We start from the raw sequence: 22,706 nt of genomic DNA on the forward strand, positions 1-22,706 counted from the left end.
GTGGAGAAGGCTTTTGGAACTCATACCCCCTCACTTGACTCGCTGCTCGGCCACCATCCCATATATCGGGGGGGTACGACCACTCCAACTACGTTCATACAATAATTCCAGCCCCGTCGTAGCAGACACCCTACTACTCCCGAGAACATGGGAAAGGATAGGCAGAAGAAACCATCTACACAGAGCAGCATGGACCAGTTTGCCGTCGCTACCACCCCTGCCCCGGCGGACCCTGCAACGCGACCAAACTCCCCCACGGGAGATGAATCCCTCTCCTTACGGGACGTAATGGCGGCCATCACCAACTCTCGCTCCTCCATGGAGACCAAAATAGACAGCATGGCGGCGGATGTCTCCTTCCTACGCCACAATCTGCAGAAGCTGACTTCCAGAACAGGAATCGTGGAACACCGCATCTCCGAAGCGGAGGACAGCATCGGCGGGATCAACCGTCAGCTGTCCCAAGCCTTAAACCGCCTGAAAGCCTTGGAGGCGAGAGTGGATGATGGAGAGGGAAGGTCCCGCCGCAACAACGTTCACATCCTGGGCCTGCTGGAGGGGGAAGAGGGGCAATGCACGGAATTGTTCCTGGAGCAGTGGCTCGTGGACATCTTCGAACCCCAATCCTTCTCAAAATTCTTTTCGGTGGAGAGGGCTCATAGAATACCTTCGGGCAAGCCGCTCCCGGGCGCTCCGCCCCGGACTATCATCGCTCGCTTGCTCAACTACCGCGACAGGGATGCCCTTCTGCAATTGTCACGCTCGCAGGGGACGATCACCCATAACGGCTCCCGAATCGCCTTCTTCCCGGACTATACCCGAGAAGTGCAGAGGGCACGACAATCCTTTGAACCACTCAAGAAACAACTTGCTCAGATGAACGTGAAATACGGCCTGCTCTTCCCGGCCCAACTTAAGATCTATCATAAAGGCACTACTGTCCACTTCACCGACCCACAAGATGCCTGGAAGTGGGCAGAGGCTCACATAGAGGGCGATTGGACTGCAAGACCAAGGAGACCGAGAGGACGACCCCGACCCGGGCCGAGGCGGGCCTCCCCGAGGAGACACCCAGAACGGGGAGGACAGGAGATCCCAGAGCCACCGGCACAACAAGAAGAGGAATGAACTAACTATAGTCCCCTATGAGGACCTTAGAACACTGCTGGGACACACGACGGTGTACCGACCGCGCCTCAGATACTGACGCGCAAGTTACCCACCATGGAAGAAATCGACGATGGGCGCAAGGTGGGCACTCCGGGGAAAGGTCTGAACTCTCCCCTGGTTAGACCTCTGCCCCCCCCTCTCCTTTTCTTGTTGGTTTCGACCCTATCTAAGGGTCTGGTTTTTGAGCTGACACCTTAAGTTGAAGGATCAGCATGTTTGGGCGACAGGTACTTCGTGTTGGGGTGGAGTATGGGGTGGGGGTGTGTTGGGAAAGTTTTAAAATTGTTTGTTGGTTTCTTCAGGACTGCCACTTGCTCATGGGCCGAACTACTCACTGTCCCCTGTTAGGGGCGTCTTGCACTGTTCCACAAAGCAACCCTGCTTCCTTAGTACAGGCGAAGATAACACCGCCATCTCTTATGAATTGCTATACCCCGAATATCCCCATCATACGTAGTAAATATCCTCTACGCAAACTCACATACCCTCATGCAGCACACTAAGTCCTTGAAACTCCTTACTTGGAATGTGAATGGGATGGGGTCAGGAATTAAACAGCGCCTTATCATGCAATTCCTAAATAGACATTCCCCTGATGTGGCCCTCCTTACAGAAACCCACTTGGCTGGGGTAAACTGTGCCTTCTTCCAAAGAACTAACTATCGCCTTGCCTTTCATGCGGGTTACACAATGGGCTCCAGGGGGACCCTTATTCTGATACACAAACGTATACCATTTATTCAGCATACCGTAGAACAAGATCCCAGGGGCCGATACGTGTTCATCCTGGGAACGATCTGGGGTCAAAAGGTGGCAATTGTCTCGATCTATTCTCCACCGGGTCTGGGACAGGAATTACTGGATGACCTCATCACCCTTATAGGTAAACATCACCCTGACATATACATCCTAGGGGGGGATTTCAATGACACCATGAACAACAACACTGACCGCTCCCACCTCCGAAATCGTAACCCAGATGCCCCTACCAAATTAGCCAACTTTACATCTGCCCTTGGGTTCCGGGATGTATGGAGGGAGCTACACCCCGATGTTAGGGAATATTCATTCCACTCTGGTGCCCACGGTTCTATGTTCAGACTGGACTATTTTCTTCTGTCGCACACTGACCTCTATAGGGCAATGTCAACAGAACTGCTCCCTCGGGGCATCTCGGACCATTCACCGCTTTCGATGGAAATATGTATGCAGGGTGCCCTCCCCCCTAGAACGTGGAGACTTAATAGCTACTACCTGGGGTTCCCGGAGCTGATAGATCGCCTAGAGGAAATATCCGCCGAATACTTCGAAATTAATGAAGGATCGGTAGATAACCCCGTGATTGTATGGGAGGCATACAAAGCAGTGCTTAGGGGCGAAATCCTCTCCTGGACGACACATAAAAGGAACACCCGGCTCCAAAAGATACTAGAGGCCGAGAAGGAATTGAGCGACAGGGAGGCTAAACATATTTCCGACCCCACGCCTGACACCCATCGTTCCCTCCAACGCGCCCAAGAGCATCTTCGGAACAGAGCGATGGATGACGCTAAGCAGGTCCACTGGTAGGCTAAAGCGAGAATATACGAACTAGGGGACAAAGCGGGCAAAATGCTCGCGTGGCTGCAGAAGAGAGACGAAGGACAACGCTATGTCCGGGAAATAGTCACACCACAGGGCGACAGCTATCACTCTGACGCTGAGATTGCTGAGGCCTTCTCGATGTTCTACGCAGACTTGTACCGAGCCCCAGCCTCTCCACTAGACCCATCCCTCTTAGCCGAGCTATCGTTGCCGACGCTCTCCGTGCAGCAGAGGGAGCATCTGGACTCCGCCGTATCAGAGGCCGAGATTTCAGAGGCACTATCTCAGCTCCAGTCGGGGAAAACACCGTGCCCGAACGGATTCCCCATTGAAACCTGGCAAAAGCTAGGAGCAGACAAGATGGTGGCCCCCCTGCACAGAATGTTCCTTGCCGCCCGGGAACAAGGGACCCTCCCACCAGACCTATGTAAAGCGACCATCGTGGTCATACCCAAACCTGACAAACCCCCACACAAATGTGCTTCCTACAGACCTATATCATTGATTAATGGAGAGGCCAAGGTCCTCGCAAAACTCCTGGCGAACCGGTTACAACTGGTTACATCCACCCTGATTCACCCGGACCAATGCGGATTTCTGCCCCACAAATCGACCCGGATGAATCTACGCTGACTCCATTTGGCAATGGAGAGATCTCCGATCATAATCGGACCTTTGGCCCTGCTGGCAATTGATTTTGAAAAAGCGTTCTATTCAATTCGATGGGATAGCCTTTGGGAGATTATGCGCCGTATGGGATTCGGGGAAGTCTTTATAGGATGGGTACAATTACTTTATACTAACATCCAAGCGGAGGTAAAGGTAAATGGATGGTCCTCTCGATCCTTCCCCTTGGGCCGAGGTACGCGGCAAGGATGCCCGCTCTCCCCCCTTTTGTTTGCCCTTGCAATCGAACCACTCGCTATTTGGCTTCGCCAAAACACAGCCTGGATGGGGTTTAGTTGGCCAGAGGGCTATGAGGACCGTACATCTCTTTACGCAGACGACCTCCTTATATACCTGGGAGACCCGCCTCGATCCTGTCCCATCGTAACACAGCTGCTCATCCGCTTTGGTAAATTTTGCGGACTCTGAATCAATTGGGATAAATCAGTTTTCTTCCCTGTGAAGGGTGGAGAGCAGGCCATTCCCCAGGAATGCCCGTACCGAGTTGAACGACAAGGCTTTCGATACCTGGGAATCTGGATATCCGGGGACCTGACAAGCTATGTGGAACACAATCTCCGACCGATCACAGACCGGTTCATTATCGATGTCCAACACTGGAAACTTCTCCCCCTGACCCTTATGGGTAGAGCGGCACTCTTTAAAATGATGACCCTTCCCAGATACCTCTATGTCCTTCAAAATGCCCCACACAGAATTCCAGACTCAGAGTTTCACCTAGCAGAGACACTTCTTAGGGACCTTATATGGGGGGGAGGTCAACCACGAATAGCGTTAACCACCCTTCAGAGATCGATCTGGGAGGGGGGAGTGGGAGTCCCCCGTCTCCAAACCTACTATTGGGCATCACAATTGGCTGTGGTTAACGATCTGCTTCACGGGAATCGGCACCTACCTCACATATGCGCTGAGATGGCCACTATACAGAATGCAGACCCGCTGCCCATCCTTTATCAACCCCTCCCGAGAACCCCCCCACCCACAACTACAACGCACCTCACTATGGTCTGGAGACAGGCACACCGGTTCGTTGGGTGGGATAATAAAGTCACCATCGCACAAACTCTCTGGCAAAATAATAATCTAGCTGCGTCCCGTGAACTAGAGCCATGGCCCAACTGGATAAAAGCAGGGGTCACACGAGTGGGGGATATGCTCACAAATGGGAAACTGGCCTCATTTGAAGATCTACAGGCACACTTCCAGATCCCAAATACGGAACGGTATCACTACATACAACTAGCCCACGCTTTAAGAACCCACTTAACAGCTGACATAAGGCTACCGGACTACACCCCCATAGAGCGTAACATCCTACCAGCGTATATCCCCACCAAATGCACTTCCATCTTATATAACGCCATATCCTCCTTTGCTACCCCCGAACTGAATGAGCTCAAGGCGAAATGGGAAGCGGATGTGGGAGAGATAGATCCGGAGGACTGGATACAAGTCCTCATGCACCCTCGTGAAATTGCTATCTCCTCTAGGCTCCGACTGGTGCAGTTGAAGATACTGCACCGGGTATACTACCCTAGGACACGACTATACGGCTGGAAAAGGGCCCCAAACCCAAACTGTCTCCGCTGCGGGGAGGAGGAGGGAACCTTCTTTCACATCTTGTGGGCGTGTCCCCGGATACAAGCCTTTTGGAATGCATGCTGTAGGGAGCTCTCCAGGGTCCTGGGCCAGACCATACCACTGGACCCAAAAGCCCTACTCCTGGGAATACCTAATGAAATCGAAGCTAACAAATGGGAGAGATTGCTCTTACACACGGCAGCAGGGCTGATCAAGCGTAATATAGCGCAGAAATGGGGAGCCCCTGAACCCCCGACAATGGATCAATGGAAACTGGATATGGACGTGTGCGCCATGATGGAGCATAGGATCTATTTGGCAAGGGGTTGTCCCAACAAAGCCTCGAACATTTGGGGTAGGTGGGAAGAAGAAGCGATCTAAGACTCCCTCCTGCATGCTGGGGAGCGTGCAATGGGTATTATGTACTACACGCTGATATATGTACTAAGGAAGACTCTTGACCACAGCTGATATGTGTACTGCCTTTGTTGATTGAGACTGACCATGATAGTCCTTATGTTGATTTGTTTTTGATTTTTGTGATTGTTGTAATACTATGATAATAATAAAATACTTTATAAAAAAAAAAAAAAACAATGCAAGATAATAGACATTTCAAGAAATCCAATGTCCTGCCAGTGGGAGGTTGGGTCAGAATCAAATTACCGGTGGTGTTGAGAGGAGATGGTTGTCAGTGGTCAAGACCAATAAAGGTGATAGAAGTGTTCAAAAATGCTGGGAGGACGAAGGATGGAAGAGTGTGGAACTTGGAGATGGTGATGGTTGTGAGATCGAGGCATGATGAAGTCATGAGTGGAAGAAAGGCTGTGAAGGTGAACAAAGGAGACAGTGGTGGATTTTCCTTGTCAGAAGGAACAGATATTTCACCGACAACATCAAGATTTGGAAGAGGCTAACAAAGACAAATCTATCTGGGCGACTATGCTCAGCCATTAGGAAGTCTGAAGAAGAGCTTGTGTGAAAGAAGAGGGATGTGTAGTATCGTGCTTGCAGAATGTTGGACACAACATGATTCTAGAATGGGACCACTGCGACGAGGGGGAGTGTGAGAAGGATCATTGGATAGTGGACAAAGGAAGCAGGGGCTCAAATTCATATCCCCTTATCTATTACACTTATACTTGTATTCTTTTCAATAAATAAATATCCCTAGTTATAACCACACACCGTGTGCAAGTCGTTCCTCAGCGCTTTACACACCCATTCCACTGCCAAAGCAAATGCAAGGTAGGATCTTCCTAGAGCTTATGATCACACTGCTATCTTTTGAGCTGCCAGATAAGAGAGGGGCTAGCTAGCCCTCTCCCAGTGCATTGGAGTGGGGATGCCAAGGCGATGGACAAATCTGCTGCACTTTTGCTGTGCATTCCTTCCTGTCCTTCTGTGCTACCTCCAATTACCCTGCAGAATTGAAGGGGGTGCCTCTCTCTGACACTGTATCTTTTAGTCAGTCTTTAGAGAAATGTCTGTCATAATATTAATCAAGAGCCAAGGGGATAGAGTTTTGTCCAGAATCACAAAATGTAAACAGGTAAGGAAGTAGACCTTACAACTTTGGTGTCCTGGTTCAACAACGGACCATAGGTCCAGCAGACCTCTGGATGGTTTCATTTCATCAAATGCCTTCAAACGAGTGTTATGAGATAATATCCATGTGTGAGGTTTATGGAACCACATTGTTTTTCACATGGTAAGTCTTAAGTGCAGCTTCACATGAAGGTTTAGTGAATTTGGGAACCAGATACAGACGGATATATATTGACTTCAAAAGGTCTTCTCAGTAGGCAAATGGCTGTATAAGGCTGCTAGTATTTGGGATGGAGAGGAAGGCAGACTTCCTTTCAGGGATCTGCAGACTGCCTAGAGATTTTTTAATCTTTACATTCATAATTTAATTAAAAACCCCTTGACGGGATTCTGCTCACACCATTCGTTCGTTGGTTCATTCATTTACTCATTCATTTACTCATTCATTCTTTCATTCATCTAGTTTCTAAACATCCCATTCTGTCTTTGGGGAGTTTAATGGAATGATGCACATGTTGCAGTAATAAATGATACTGTGCGGCTTTGTGTTGTGCGTGACATTGAGAGTTGCGTTATTGTGCTATGTTGTCGTGTACAATCATAGGGCCCGTGATGGCAATAGCTAGCATGTATTCCCAGGTATGAACATGCTGTGCTTAGTATCAGTGTTGTTTTGGGTGCCCTCTTGAGGTCATAGCACTGCTATGGGACTTCTTTCCAGGCATTCATCTTCCTTTCCCATTTATTTCCCCAGAGCCAACCCTGTGCTGAACCTCAACATTGACTCAGCCCTGGACCTGGGGTTCGATGATCACAATTCCTCCAGTGACTGTGTTAGGTAAGTTGCTCTCTGGGGCCTATGATTCTGTGACTGTGTGGAAAAGGGTGTGTGCTCAGAACACATACCCAACGTATCCCATGGTACCAGCAAAAGGAGAAGGTGAAATTACTGGCAGCGGAGTGAAATTCACCTCATATTTATCGGGCCAATGAAGGGTATTCCACGCACCAAAATATTGGTTGAGACAAACAAATTATCCGCACATGCTCTGAGAGCTTGCGGATGATATTGGATTAGGCTTTGGAGAGTGGCAGGCAAATTTCCAACCTGTCCCACTATCACCATCTGCGGAGGAGGTGTTTTGTTTTGTTGCAAATTCGCCAAACCTGTCAAGTGAAGAAATGGTCAACAGCTCGAGAGAGAGCTCCGCGAAGAATACCCATCTTTCAAGCAGTCATCAGTACATCTTGCCCCCACAGGAGAGCAATACGTACTGTTTTTTCTTTAAAATAGAATGGCATTAAAGCCATTTTCTTTTAACTCCAGTAGATCCCTGACGTGACTGCTCAGTCCAAGCCCTACCAGTTTATTTGGTGGCCAAACAACCGCTTGGCAATCTTTCAAGGATTCCTATAGGCTGCTGCTTCCAGAGAAAGAAGACTGGTATATCTCAGCTGTCAATCAGAGTACCATCGTAGTGCATCGCAGCCGTTTCTCCTACAAATTAGTGTGTCTTACATTGGCTGCCCTGGAGATCAGTGCTGCGATCCCAATGGGAAGTGCACAGCAAACCAGGAGCCAGGCTGAGCCACCGTTACTCTGATGCCAAAGGGGTGGCTAGGCAGCTTACAAAAAGGTTCACCAACATGCCCAATGCTGAAACCAACTAGGTTAGCTCCATGCAGCCAGCATGAGGCTCAGATGTGCACACACATGGTCTGGGATCTTGGTGGACAATAGCTAACCCTTGTATGCTACTTGTGTTTCAGTTTGAACTCTTTAGATGAACATTTCCGAGATGGTTTGGATGAAGATGCCAGAGGCATTGGTTATCATCAGGTAAGATGTTCTGCAGCTGTTGTGTCTCATTGGTTTTTGGTGGCATATTCGGTTGGGTAATGCTTATAAAAACAGGCCTATTACTCTGCCATTGCCAGGCTCTAATGCAGGGCGCAGCAAGCCTGGTCCTTTTAATCTTCAACTGCACGAGGTTTTCAGGATCACAACCAACTATGTACAAACTTCCAAATACATTCTCTGTGCTTGATTCTCTTTTTTATATATTGTTTTCATGAAACATGTGTTTTACTTACATCATCACTAACCTGCAATTATCTTGCATCTAAGTTGCCATTGTCAATATGTGGGGGACAAAGCCCCAGCATCCAATAGCTATCAGTAGAGTGTTTTTCTAGGGTAGCACTAGAGATAGGTAAACAAACACCAACACACAGACATAAGCATGGGGCAGGGGTGTGGGGAAGGCCGGCAGAGATATGGGTTTCATTCTCAAACATTTGCACTGGAGCAAATGAGGAGATGCTTGGGAGCAACTCAGATTGGCACCTGCCACGTCATCCCTGAGTCACAGAGCCTTAAACTTGTGCAAATCCGAATACTCATGGAGCATCCTTGAGATGCTAAGGCGCAAATCGGATTCGCAAAGATTTGCTCAAGGAAGTCTCTCAAGGAACGGCTCAAGGACATCTCTGAGATGTTCCAGGTTGTCCTCAAATGTTTGACTTTGAGAATAAGGATTAACATATCAGGTGCAAATCAGAGATGCACAGGCATATCAGATTTACTCCAGTGCAAATCTTCGAGAATCATGCGCTCTTTATTCATATATATTTTGCATGGGTGCCCTGAAAATGTGGTGTGGATTTGGCTCATGGGAACTGGGTTTGCAGACCCCGGCTCTAAGATGTTTGCTGACCTAGTCTCTGTTAAAGCCGAAGCTATTAATGTTACTACACGAGCTGTATGGAGTTGCTGGCCCTGTCTCTGTGAATAGAACAGCTCTAAGGTGCTATCGGTCCTTTCCCCTTTGGATATCGTGATGCCACGTGTTTATCAATGAAACAGAGCTGCCGGGGTGATAAAGAAGCTTACTTGAGCTGAGACAAGAACACAAACAGCCAATTTATAATTCGCTTGAACTTCCAACTCTTAGCCCTCTCTTTATATGGCTGTTCCATGTGCTAAAAACCCTAAAAAGGTGAAAAAGAGGTCATGAGTGTGAGCTGAGGGGAAGCACACTGTGAAGTCTCTCGTGGGTTCTCTACACCCTCAGATTTCTTTCTATATCTTTATTTGGGAGTGGGGGTTAAACAGTGTGGATTTCTTTCAGTTACTTCATCAAAATGTATTGGCACCCTGTTCATAAAGTTCCTGTACTCGACCACACAGACCCTTGGGGTATCGTGGTCATATAACAGGTTGCATCTTTTAATGTGTATCGTGGTCATATAACAGGTTGCATCTTTTAATGTGTTAGTTTGTCGTTCGTGGGCATGCCAGAGTGCTCAACATGGAAAGAAAAAAGAATGGCCTTCAAGCTTTGCTCGGGCAAGATGGTAGCCAAGCCCACGAGTGGAAGGTTTCCATTGCTTGCCATCTGACCCTGAGACCGTTTGGCCTCAGGCTTGCTAGATGTCCTAGGCCAAACACTCAAAGTTCAGACTAGCAGCAAAGCTCTGAGGATCAAGCAACGGTGTCACTTTCCTCAAAGAAGGTCACTGATGGTCAAGAAGTCAATAGTCACCCACCATCCTCTTCTCTGGTACATGCGTCATGCTCCACAGTCAAGCGGCCTCTCGCATCTCTGAAATGGAGGACACCTCTGTCAGGAGGACAACCTGTAAATAAAGTTGAAACTGTGACTGTAGTGAAGAACACTATGCCATTATGGGAACCAACCAAATCACCACTTGCATGCTTCATGTGATGCTTTTGGTAACAATGAAACATGCATGTCTGTCAACACCATCAGCCTCAAGTCCAGCGTCAACAACATGGATGTTGGCTCACACTGAAGAGGAGGTACACCATCATCTCATACTCCTCAAAGGCATTGAGCCTTGAGCCCATGATGCCTTAACATGGTGCTGCATCGACTCCTCGTTGATGATGGCACACCTTGGTGTCCACTTCACTCTGGCATTGAGAGTTCCCGAATTACAATTCAATTTTGATCATTTATATGAATGGGTTTCAGGCGAGGATCAAGGCCCAATCCTGAGCACTATTGGATCCCAATTCTGAGAGGGCCACAGGCCACTGCCTTACCCGCTGTTCTTGAAGCCCTATCCACCGGATGACCTGGTTTTCTAGACAGGGCATGCTTATTACACAAGGCAGCTGCATGCAGACGGTATGCCTTTGACCAATTAGATGGCCCAAATGCGTTTAACAAGCAAAACCAATGTAGGTAAGGGGTACAGAAAACAAGTATTGGCAAAGCCAACAGTTTTGGCATTTGTGTAGGCATGGGATCGGCATTTACCAACCACTTCTATAACGACACTAGCTAGCCAAAAGCTGGCAAATGTTGTTCCATCCTAGGCATAGTATGGCAGTGCATGCCACATTCCTATTTAATGCCTATACCAGATCAGAAACTGTTGGCTTTGTCACTGCCTGTTTTTAACAGGCATTCACTGCAAGGATCGGATGCACAGTTACACATATTGCTCATAAATCAAGTGGCTCAAAGCAAATTGGTTAAGACATTTTTATTGCACAATAGACTGATTTACAGTTGCAAGTAAGCCCTTGCCTTCCAGAAGACTGCTCGGAAAGCACAGACCCAGCATAAAGAGATCACAGGGGTGTGTTTCGAGTTGGGGGGGTAGGTAGTGGGTGAAAATGGCCATAAGGACTAACATGGCCATGGGTGGTCATTGGGCGGATACAAATCCAAACACCCACTTTTTACGTGGAATAAAGATGTAGATGGAACTCTGACTGAGGATTCAACACCGCTGGGGGATATCTGCCACTCCATATTTAGGAATTCTGACCCCAATCTCCCAGTATTTGGACATCAACTGCAGAAAGGTTGGCTAATTTCAGCTTCACCTTCTTTCCAGATTGCCAATGCCTCTGCAACTATGACTTATCACACCAAACACATGAACGTCAAAAGCAAGAGGCGGGAGCGAGTCCTCAAAAAGGAAATCTCGATGCAATCAATGTATAGGAGCTGCCTTATAAGTGGGAGATAATGGCACCAGGTAGGTGGCCCGAGGGATCGCACTCTGCGTCAGTCCTGACTGAGAACATCAGTTGCCAGGGCAAAAGAAAGAAGTGCCTCGTGCCATTGATATGCCATTCACAAAGACCACACTGTTCAAACCAGAATAAGAGGAAGCACTGCAGACGGTAAACGTTGGCACTTTGGCTGCTGAGGCAACGGCTGCTTTGCATCAGTGAAGAGCTACTCCAAGGTCCCTTCAGCAATAAGAATAGAAGTCCTCCTACAGCCAACTGCAGTGGGGGTAATCGTACCACACACCTTATAGGGAGACGGGCAATATGCCTATTATATACCTTTACTGAATTCTTGACCCGCCACTTACTTGTCTCCAGCCGAACTTACCTGGATCCAAGATCACCTCGGTGAGCCCGGCTGTGATGTGGGGAAGGGAGTAAAAGGCAAAGATTAGGGAATGATTTTCCCCAAATACCTGTAAGGGAACACGATACTAGGTTAAAGTAACTGGCACAAAAAGGAAAGGCGAACAAAGGAATGCTGGTGTATGGTTCTTTTAGTTGTTGAATGCTCATTTATGCTTTTCTCTTCCGGTACACCAGAGTTTTGTTAAAAAAGGGGAAATCACAAGACAATATATACTGGTAACCTAAACCTAAGCAGTTGCATATCTAATCCATACACAACTATAAAAAGAGTCCTTTTAAACCTTAGAAGATGTAAAAGTCCATAAACAATATATGCAAAATCTATACAGAGCACTGTACAACAAACTAAGTAAAGAAACTACTTACATCGGAGACAGCCTGGCCAAGGCTGTCTCAAATTCCTTGCTGCTGCTCTTTCTTGATGTTCTTCAGTCCTGAGCTCTCTTGTGATGGTGCTCTGGCAAGCAGACAGCAGCAGGCAACAGCAATTTGTGGGGGCCCCAAAAGTCTTTACTTGGGCTGGGATGAATATGCAGAGCAGCCCAGCAATCAGATGCAGCGTGGGGAGCCCCACACAACTCTCCTCCAGCTGGGCCACGTCTGCCAGGTGTGGCCAAGGGAGCCCTGGTGGGCCCCTTGTCAGGAGCGGTCCCTTTATATTTTTAGCCAGCCCGGTAGGGCTATTACATTGGGTGCTCCTTGCTGTGGGGAACACCTGTATTTAGAGCACCCTGGGCCTGCAGCGGTGCCTGGGGGCAACCTGAGGGGCATCAGTGATCACGGCTGCTCCCCTGCTTGTCAGGGGAATGCCTCAGTGCATGCCTGAGCAGTGGCAGTGTACGGAGGCAGAGCGGAGCGCCTCTAACCGTTAGAGGGTTTTTACTGTCATCCCTGTAATGGCGCACCGCTCGCATGGGTGACAGGTTTTTTCTTTTGTTTTGAAGTAAAGGACCCCTCGCGTGATCACGTGTGAGGGTCCTTTACTCTCATTTTTATTCTTTCATTTTCAAGTATCCCCAAAGTGGCTTCATGCACGGGGGATACCTTTCTTTTTTTTAATCTCTTGCAGGGGATTACATGCCTCTGCCCCCCCTTGGACTCTCCTCGTACCTGAGAATAGCCTTGGCCTGCTCTATGAATTTGTCAAGCCATGATTTAGAAGGGCATGCCACTGGCTGCCACCCAGTACCCTGAATCTCAGGCACCCCCACTGTTCCCTGAACCTGCTCTAAAGAAGGAGGAACGGAAAATTGTGAGGAACAGGCAATGGGAACCTTACACTGGAACCTTGTGTAACAACTCTGCTCTCCTTGGTGGAATGATGCAGAGCAGCTGGGCCCTCTTGTAAGGTTTCCCACAGACTCCGTGGAGTACTCTGCACCAAGTCGTGGACCATCTCTTCCATTGAGGAACGGTTAAGGATTTCTCTGCCACGTGCACCATAGCAGGGGCGATTGAGCAAGATCTAGATTGGACTCAATAGGAACACTCTCAGGATGGCGCTCTGGTTCCCTAGGAGTGGGACATAGATCTGTGGGTGTAGATACCCACAGTAGTGTCTGATTTAACCATTGGTCTGAGTAGACGCCAAACAGAACACCCTGTGCATCTTCACTGGCTTCCATCTCACCTTCCGATGGTCTCACCGACTCAGTAGCTTGAGAAGCTTCTGGGGATTGTCCCTTCAGAAGATCTTCTTCAGGCCTTTCAGTGCGGAGCCGCTGCTGTCTTGTTATCGGCCCCTTGGCTGGTTCTTCTACGGTCACCTTCAGTGTCAGCTCATCCTCATCCCCGACTGGTGGTTCCGGTACAAGCTCTTGATGTTCCTCAGCCATCCCTCTTCTCTCAATTTGTAGACAGGGAGCTCTCCTGGGTGATGTTCTATGATGAATGGCTGAGACTCCCACTTGTCGCCTACCGTGTTGCATTCTCTCTTTCCCAGACTGATGGGAATAGGAGCCAGTAGTATTCTGCGTACTTAATAAGTGTTGAGGATGACTTGCATTAGAGGCACTGCTTTCCCGTCTTGCCATATATCTCCCAACGTCGCAATGCCATTCGGTTCCCAGTGTCTACGGATCATCTTCCGCAGTTGCTCATGCACCCCAGCCAATGCAACTAACAGTATCTGTGGGGAACACAGGGCCGGGATCGCTATAGCCTGGTAAGCTCTCTGCCAAACCCTCCTTCCCAATTCCAACATTCTCTTACATTCCCATTGTCTTGACTTTTGCAGCCAGATCTATTATTTTCCGCCTTCAATAACCTAGCCTCCGGTGTTGAGTCATCTGATAACCACCTGGCCACATATTGTAATGGACTAGCTAGAAAATAAATCTCCAAGTTTGGCAACTTAATGCCCCCCCTATCATATGTGTTTTGCAATTTCCACAGTGCTATCCTATTCCTTGTGTTGTGCCATATAAACCCTGTGCACAAGATTTGGAGCTTGACAAAGAATCACTTGGGTATCAAGTAAGGTATGTTCCTGAAGAAGTGCAACAACCTGGGCGCACCACCACCTTCAACAATGCCACTCACCCCATCATAGTCAAGGGGAGCTTGGTCCAAAACTTCATACTGAGTTCGATATTAGTTACCGACTTTACTGTGTTATGTTTATATTCAGCTTTGGTCGTATGATAGACATCTATCCCCAGGTACCTAAAGGTCACAGTCTCCCATTGCATTTGGAGTATCGGTAGATTCTCACCTGGTGTCCCTCTATATCTGCCTTGTGGAATTATACAAGACTTCTTGGGGTTCACTGTTACCCCGGAAAATGCTGCGTATCTGTCCATCACTTAAAATATATATTCTAGATTCTCCTTGGGGTACCTTAGATCAACAGCATATTATCAGCATACATCAATAACAAATGCCACCCTCCCTTCATGGGAATTCCCACTTCTTCAAAGTGTTGCCTGAAATATATCGCCAGGGGCTCCAGGGAAAGAATAAACAGCATTGGGGACCACGGGCATCCCTATCGCGTGCCCCTGTGAAGTTGCCACCGGTCAGAGATAATCACGCCCGTCTTGACTTGAGCCAGTGGCGCTGTATAACAAATGCACCCACCTCAAATACACTGGCCCCATCCCGTAGCCTTTTAGGGCCACCATCAGCCAAGGCCACTTGACAGAGTCAAAGGCTTTCACCGCATCTAGTGATATGATTGCAACCTCCTGTGATTCCTTGTCCGTTTGTTCCATGATGTGATGGAGCCTCCTAAGGTTATCAGATATGTTCCTATGGGGGATATGCCCAGTCTGATTGGGATGTACGAGTCTATCAATGACTGGCCTCAGCCTGTTTGCCAATACTGCAGTGAGTATCTTGCTGTCTTGGTTAAGCATGGATAGCGGTCTGCACGACCCGCAATCCATGCTTGGTTTGCCAGGCTTAAGGAACGGGATGATAACCACCTCTCTCAGGGATTCCTGTAATACCCCATTTACCAATGCTTCATTTAGCATTGCCAGCAGAGGGGGAAGCAATTCCACCCTGTATGCTTTATAAAACTCACTAGGGAGTCCGTCCACCCCTGGTGTCTTATTGGTAGGCAGGAGCTTGATCACTGCCTCCAATTCCTCTAAGGGAATTGGGGCTTCTAGGATCTCCTTGTCTGATGCCTCTATTTGGGGAAGGCCAATGTCTTCCAGTGTGTCAATTATGTCAGTTTCTGTCTCCCCGCCAGCATCTGCATACAATTGCTGATAAAACTCTACAAAACCTTCATTCATTTCCCTTTGGATATCAAGCGTTTGTCAGTTTTTATCCCATATCGCTCTAATTGTCTGCCTGGGCGTTTCACATTTGTATAACCAGGCCAACAGCCTGCCCGGTTTATGTCCTCCTGCATGCTGTCTTTCTACATGTTTTTTGTAATTCAGGTTACACCATCTCTCCCAGTGCGTCTCGCATTCTTGTTGCAAGCGTCTAACAGTCCCAATCTCCTCCGGGGCGTGCCCAACCTTGTATATAATCTCCTCTAGTTTCTTCTCTGATTCATGTAACTCTCTAGTGATCTCTCCCTGCAACCCCTTGGATCTAGATATTGCTGCTCCTCTCACTACCACCGTAAATGTCTCCCATAATGTGCCAGCTGACTTCACACTCCCTGTATTGTGTTTAAAATATTCTACTATCTCTTTCTTCAGATCCTCTCTAAACATTACATCTTTCAAGGCCTCCGCTCTAAGTTTCCATGTCGGGATCAGTGCTCTGGGTGGAGAATACTGCCATTCCACGATCAGTGGCGAGTGGTTGGACAGGACTCTAGCTTTATATTACGAACGCACTAATTCTCCTGTCAGGTCTGTTGTGGCAAATATATATTCCAGCTGTACATATAAGTCTTGTGGCGCTGCATAGTGAGGTATTGCCTATCCTGTGGGTGATGCATCCTCCATATATCTACTAGATGAAAATCTTCCAGTAGGGTCCGGAGGGCCTTAGCCGCTGGGCCTTGCTTCATTATCTTCTTATCTGACCTGTCTATCCGAGGATCTAACGTCAATTGAAGTTTCCCCCCCATATAACTGCCCCACCCATATATGGGCTGAGTTTGCCACATAAGTTCCTAAGGTAGCCCACTGTGTCTTGGTTCGGGTAATAGGTGTTAATGATACACAATTCTCTATTTTCGACCAGGCCCTTTATCAATACTGCCCTCCCATCTGGTTCTATGGTGGACTGCAGCAGCTGAAAGGGGACATGTGGTGCTATCCAGGTGATAACTCTTCTAGCATATGCTGAGTATGTCGCTCCTATGGTGGTGCTTTTCCACTTCCTCCCCACTGTTTCCTGCTTCTCGTTCATTAGGTGAGTTTCCTGTAGTAGAGCAATATCAATCCTTTGTCGTTTCAAATACATCATGACCTTATTTCTCTTCAAATAGCTATTGAGCCCCCTGACATTCCAGGTAACTATTTTAAGGTCTCCCATGTTATCCATATCCCGTCCTGCCTCTTCCTTCTCTTCTCCTCCGACACATTGTCATGTAGACGTAAGCTTGCTCCCCGACTAAAATTATCACACTCAACTCCCCATCTCCCCTCCCACCCTCTACCCAACCCAAACTCAAACTCCCCAACTATCTCCCTTTTTCCCTCCCTCCCCAACCCCAACTGATGCCCAGCTCCATCCCTGGATCTCAGGCTACCCCGCATCTAGCTTTTTCCTGGCTGTTGCCAGTACTTGAGACAAAGCAGGAGTGTATCACCCTACTGGTGATTCAACTACTCTAACTAGAGGGGGTAAGTCGTGCTCCTCCTGTGTCTCTCGAATTAATGCTATAGTATGTCACGCTCTCCCAACCCATGTCTGACGTTGCTCACATATATATTCCAGTCCAAGAAGTCCACATGATGAGTGTGCAAGATTGTCAGTATATACACCCCGCTGACATGCCCCGTGCACCTCCTCTAGTTATCATTGCTACATTAACATCTAACTTAGCAATCAGTAGTGTGGCGCTGGTTCACTTATCCTGTCAGCCTCGTTCTGGTCCGTCCGCATCCTCTGGGCAGCCTTGGGCATCCAACCAGCTCGTTGCCTCCTCCGGGGCTTCAAAGAAGACTGCCTTGCCCTTGTGTAGGACTTTAAGCTTTGCAGGATACAGAAGCATGTATTTAAAACCAGCTGCTCTCAGTCTTCTTTTCACCGCCACGTAGCTGAAACATTGCCTCTGCACCAGCATGATGTAATTCGGGTACACAGTGACAGTTTCCGATGCTCGATTTATCGTTCCGCCCTTACGGAGATATTCCAGGATCTTTTCCCTATCCCTGTAGTTCAGTATTTTGGCAATACCTGCTTGGGGAGGAGTTCCAGGTTAGGGCCTTCTCGTCTGGGCCATATGCACCCTTTCAACTGCAAACCCTTGGGAGAGCTTGCTGGCCCCTATTTCTTGGATCAGCATGTTCTCCACGTAATCCGTCGGGTCCGAGCCCTCTTCCCCTTCAGGCAGACCACCACGCGGATGTTGTTGCGTCTTGCCCGCCCTTCTGCCTCCTCCGCTCAGTTTTCCAAGTGGCGCACCTGTTGATTCAATATGTGAACATCCTTGGCGTTGGCAGTGCTGACATCTGTATTAGTTTTCACTGTGCTTTCTAGGCCACTCGTGCGTTCCGCCAGTGCTCTCACATCCTGTCGCAAGAGGTTGACATCCACTCCCACCGTGTCGATCCTGGATTCCAGCGCCGCCTTCAGTTCCGCTATGGCTGTGTCCATCTTGGTCCCCCATGAGGATTTCAGGTCTGTTATTGTGTCCAGGATCAGGTGATTGTTCCGCAGCGAGGCCGTCGTCTCCTGTGTGTTATCTTTAGCCTGTGCAGGCATGTTCGGGGATTGCAATGGTTTGGTGAAAATGTCCATCATTGGCTGTTTTCCTTTAACTTTGCCACTTTTTAGCACCATTGCCCTTGTCGTCCGCCGGCCTGGCTTGCCAACTGCACTAAATCCTGTGGCACTAATGCAGTATAAGTTCTTAGGCTGGGCATCAGTCCCCTTACAGCAAGTCTTTCTAGGGCTCTCAGATGGTACAGTCTTTTTTCCTAGAGTGGGCAAATCCGCCATGAATGGGGTACCCACGTCACTTGTCCGCTGGTTTACTTGACCTTGTGCGGTCACTGATTCTCGAATGGGGGTCCTCAGTCCCTCCTCAATCCAATTTCAGTCCTCTATTTTGTTGGAGCCTTTGGGTCGTGTATGATCTTGAGCGCCCAATAATTGTGATCCTGTTTATTCCTTGGTGGGGTATGCAATCCCTCTCTCAATCCTCTCTTTGCCATTTTGTACTAACACTGACCAGGAGCCATCCCGCAATTCACTACACATCTCGTGCCGTTTGTCAGATTATCAGTTTTCTTATTGTTGGCGTGGACTTGGTCGGTCACGTAGCTTTGCCTGCACGTCTTGTGGCCTTGTGCACCCAAGTCCCACTTTGCGGCTCATGTCTGTGTCCCGGTACAAATCCTCCTGTCTCTACGGGACACGCTTGCCTTTGTGTCTCTGTGTACCCTCTTAGGTAAAGTGCATTTGTCCACTTTGCCTGGTCTGCTATTTTAAGCCACCACAATGTCCCAAGCTGTCGTCCCCTTACCTGCACATGTCACACCGCATCTGCCACCCCGTGTGATCTGTGCTACTGTCCCTTTCATAGGCGCTTGTGCACGCTTTGTATAAAGCTAGAGGCTGCTGTTTCCGTGTCAATCACCAGTCGCTTTGGGGCCGTTCAATCCAAGGTGAGCAGTTCTATCGCAGCTGCCATCCACTTCCAGTGTTGGCCATCCATGTTAGCAGTGCTCACATTTGCCGTAGCCCCCCAAGCTCATATATTATGTTCCTTCTCATTTCCCATTGAGGTTCCCGGCCCGTCTCCAGTCCTGCTCCCGATCATTTGTTCTTCAACAGCCGGGCGCCATCTTGGTTTTCGCTGTGTGTCTTTTGTCGAGCTGTCATTAATGTGCCTGCATGATATTGCTGGGGGCTCCAATGGTTATGTTGTCCCGTTATGTGTGTCTCCTGCTGCGGCGGCGGCGGCTACTCTTGTACTCTCCTGCCAGCGCCCCCGTACACCTCCTCCTACTTGCACGAGCCGTATAGCTCCATGTGTTTGTATGTATCTTAGTTCGGTATAATGTATCGTCTCCTGCTATGTTCACCCTGTTATCCCCAGCGGCCACAATGTTGCAAGCCGCAGTCTTGGGCCTGCCAGTATTCCCCCTCTCTGGACCCCCGGAAGTGTTGCGCTGCACTTTCTCTTACAGCTGCTCGGCCGCGGCTTTGTGCTCCGTCGTTCTCCTTGTCAGCGCCATCTTCGCTGTCTGGGTATGCTGCCCACCCTTCTCCGGTCATGCAGTGTTCTCTCCAGGAAGCATGTATAATCACGATCTCCGCTCCTCATGTGCACTGTTTCTTCATGTACCTTTGGCTTCAAGACAAACTCGTTAGTTGCTACTTATACATCTTGTTTTGTGAGGATCGCTGCCGGATCACGGGAGCCCAATGATTCTGCGTCTTAGTTCATGGCTCTGTCAGCCACGCCTCCCAGCATCGATCATGATCTTCATTCCTACTGCTTTCTTCCCTGTCTTTTTACACTTTGTGATTATTATCCTGATCACACAGAATCCAAACATTAGCATCATCAGTACAGCTGCAAGAAGTTTGAAAATGTTCGTCATCCATTGTGGAACCCATGAGAAGACAGATGCAAACCAACTGTCATCCGTAATATCTTCTGTTTCATCTTCCATCTGATTGTGCAGGCTTGTCAGCAGTGTTATGGCCTCTCTCAAGGTCCCATTTTCGTCATCGTGAAAAAGGTGTGAATATGCAACATGATGGCTCAATTTTGGCACAACCTCATCATTCCATTGCTGTGATCATAACAAGGACACATCTGTTCTGGAGGGTCATTAGTCATATAGCCCTCAGTTCTTCTCTGATAGCATTGAATTCCTTTATAGTGGTGTTTATCGTCTGCAAGCGAGTGATTTGCAGCCACTTCGCATTTGCCATTGTCTGGATACTTGCCATAAAGATAGTCGTGAAGATTGAGGCAATTTTGCTGAACAGTCTATGCTCATATGGCATAGCATCAAAGGCTTCTATTGATTTAGCTGAGAAATAATTCTCCTTCATTGTTCGGTTGAGGAATTCGAGAGATCTTCTCCTCCTCAAATGGGCATATGCCCTTGGAAACTCCCCAATGTTTAGGTCACTCTGTGGAATCACTAACGCTGGAACATGGATAATCACTAGGGAAAATATTCCTCCCCTATCCTTGGGCAGTTTTATGTAGGCTGTGGATGCCCAGGTCCAATATCGATCCATCAAGACGGCTGTCCCTGCTCCCATTTTGGAGACATCAACTCTAGTCTTGCAACCTATGTTAGGTACCACATGCTTCTTTCCCTCTCTTCGAAAGAATAATGTTGCATGTACTAGCAGTATCACAAACATTGGACCTGATTCATCTACCCATGTCAGTAACTTGGCATGTTCAGCCCACGACTTTAAACACTCATCATTCACCTTCTGTACTTCTTGTACGTATTCTGACTTCAGAAGATAAGCTGCACAAGACATCAGTCCTTCTTTTCATCCCTTCTTGGTTTTCACTCGTCCATAGACTAACAGCAGAGGACGGTCCCAGCATCCAGGCACCCAAGCGGTTTCCATTTTATCGGGACAGTCCATTTTCTTCATTTTTTTTATGACCACTTCATTCTGTCCAGCCCTAAGATATGTGAGCATCTTACTTTTCCATGCAGGCTCCATTTCCATCTGTGTAGTCTTGATATAATAATCCTGGAATGGAAATGACAATTTCGATCTCCATCGCAGAGTGGCCCATGCTCCTTGGAATTGTCCTCGAGTCATACATGCAGCAAGGTGAACAAGACACCTAGCATCGTATTCTGGAATTTCTCTAGAGATGAAAGTTCGGGCGGCATTCATGGCATTGGGTATGAGAGCACAAATGTAGTAGCTCTCCTTAGACGTTCTCTCTCCCACCTTTTTCATGTGTTGGTATCACAGGTTGTGACCCGAATGTGCTGTACAATCTAGGTATGTGTTGATCTCATCATTATCTTCTTCTGCACTTCTCCTGTATCTGCCCCTCAAAATGTTTGCAGCCCATGGAAAAAACTCTAAAGCAGCCTTATGCTGGGGAGAGAACACAAGGGGGTTTGGCGCATTTGTAATGGGCAGATCGACAAGGGTTTCTGGAGAAGGGAGGATCAAAGGGACGTGTGCCGTCTTTGGATCAAAATAGTAAAAAAGATTAATCACGAGAAACAAAAAGACACAAAGCATAACTGTGCATGTGTATATTGAGAACCAACATAATAATCCCCACCATCTATGCCATTCTGGAATTTCTTGAGTTTGCTCATTTTCTGAAAGTGTTAACGTCGACACCCCTCATCTTTACTGCAATTTAAGGAAGGAAAGAACACTTTATTATGATAACTGCAACACATTTGGTAACTGCAGTAATTCCTCTATCGCCACAAGCAGCCTCCTAATTACAGTGCCATTTTTAGGATCATGTATAAACGTGCGGATGTCCATGTCTCTTCTAACAAGGGCAGGATAAGCTCGAAGAATAAACACAAAAACAGCAAGTACAAGACGATGCACATCATTTTCTGGTAGGACCATAAATTCAGCCAAACAAATATTCAGTTAGAAACAAATCGGGGTACTGTTCATGTTTCCAATTATTAACCAAGTGTTGTTGTTTAGGCATAATCATGATATATCAGCATTTTTCTAAAGTTCATTCTCAAAGATTCCTGTGCTTCAAGCAAAGAGTTTCACGCCTGCTACAATATCTATAAGGCGTGTCCAAGGGGAGCCACAGTCCAAAGGAAAATCTATATTTATTAATCAGTTCGTAGTCTTATTGTCTTTCTTCTTTGTCATCGATTGAATACGCTGAAATTCTTCTTGTCTTGCTTTGGAATGGATGGCTCGAGGTACTGCAGCCTTGCCGGTGTATATCTTGACGTCGTTCAGGGGGATCCACGCTCATCTGCTTTGAACATTTACTGCTGAGGGAGTAATGTTCTCGACTACAAGTGGACCAACAAATCTTGGCTCATGCCACTTCCGAGTGAAGTTTTTAATCAGCACAGTGTCACCAGCAAAGAGTCTTGGTGCTTATAAAAGTTCAGAAGATCCAGTTACTGTACGGTTT

General features: G+C 47.9%; 1 protein-coding gene across 1 annotated transcript in view; it reads left to right on the forward strand.

Moving 5' to 3' along the window:
* Positions 1 to 22,706, forward strand: part of CDHR2 (cadherin related family member 2) — a 552,802-nt gene that overhangs the window by 510,964 nt on the left and 19,132 nt on the right. Inside the window, exons 30-31 of the mRNA XM_069651470.1 lie at positions 7,325 to 7,408; positions 8,341 to 8,410. Of these exons, the coding sequence (XP_069507571.1) occupies positions 7,325 to 7,408; positions 8,341 to 8,410 (154 nt within the window). The remainder of the gene's footprint in view (positions 1 to 7,324; positions 7,409 to 8,340; positions 8,411 to 22,706) is intronic.

Source organism: Ambystoma mexicanum, chromosome 3p, assembly GCF_040938575.1.
Source record: "Ambystoma mexicanum isolate Mex_15411 chromosome 3p, UKY_AmexF1_1, whole genome shotgun sequence".
Lineage (NCBI taxonomy): Eukaryota > Metazoa > Chordata > Amphibia > Caudata > Ambystomatidae > Ambystoma > Ambystoma mexicanum.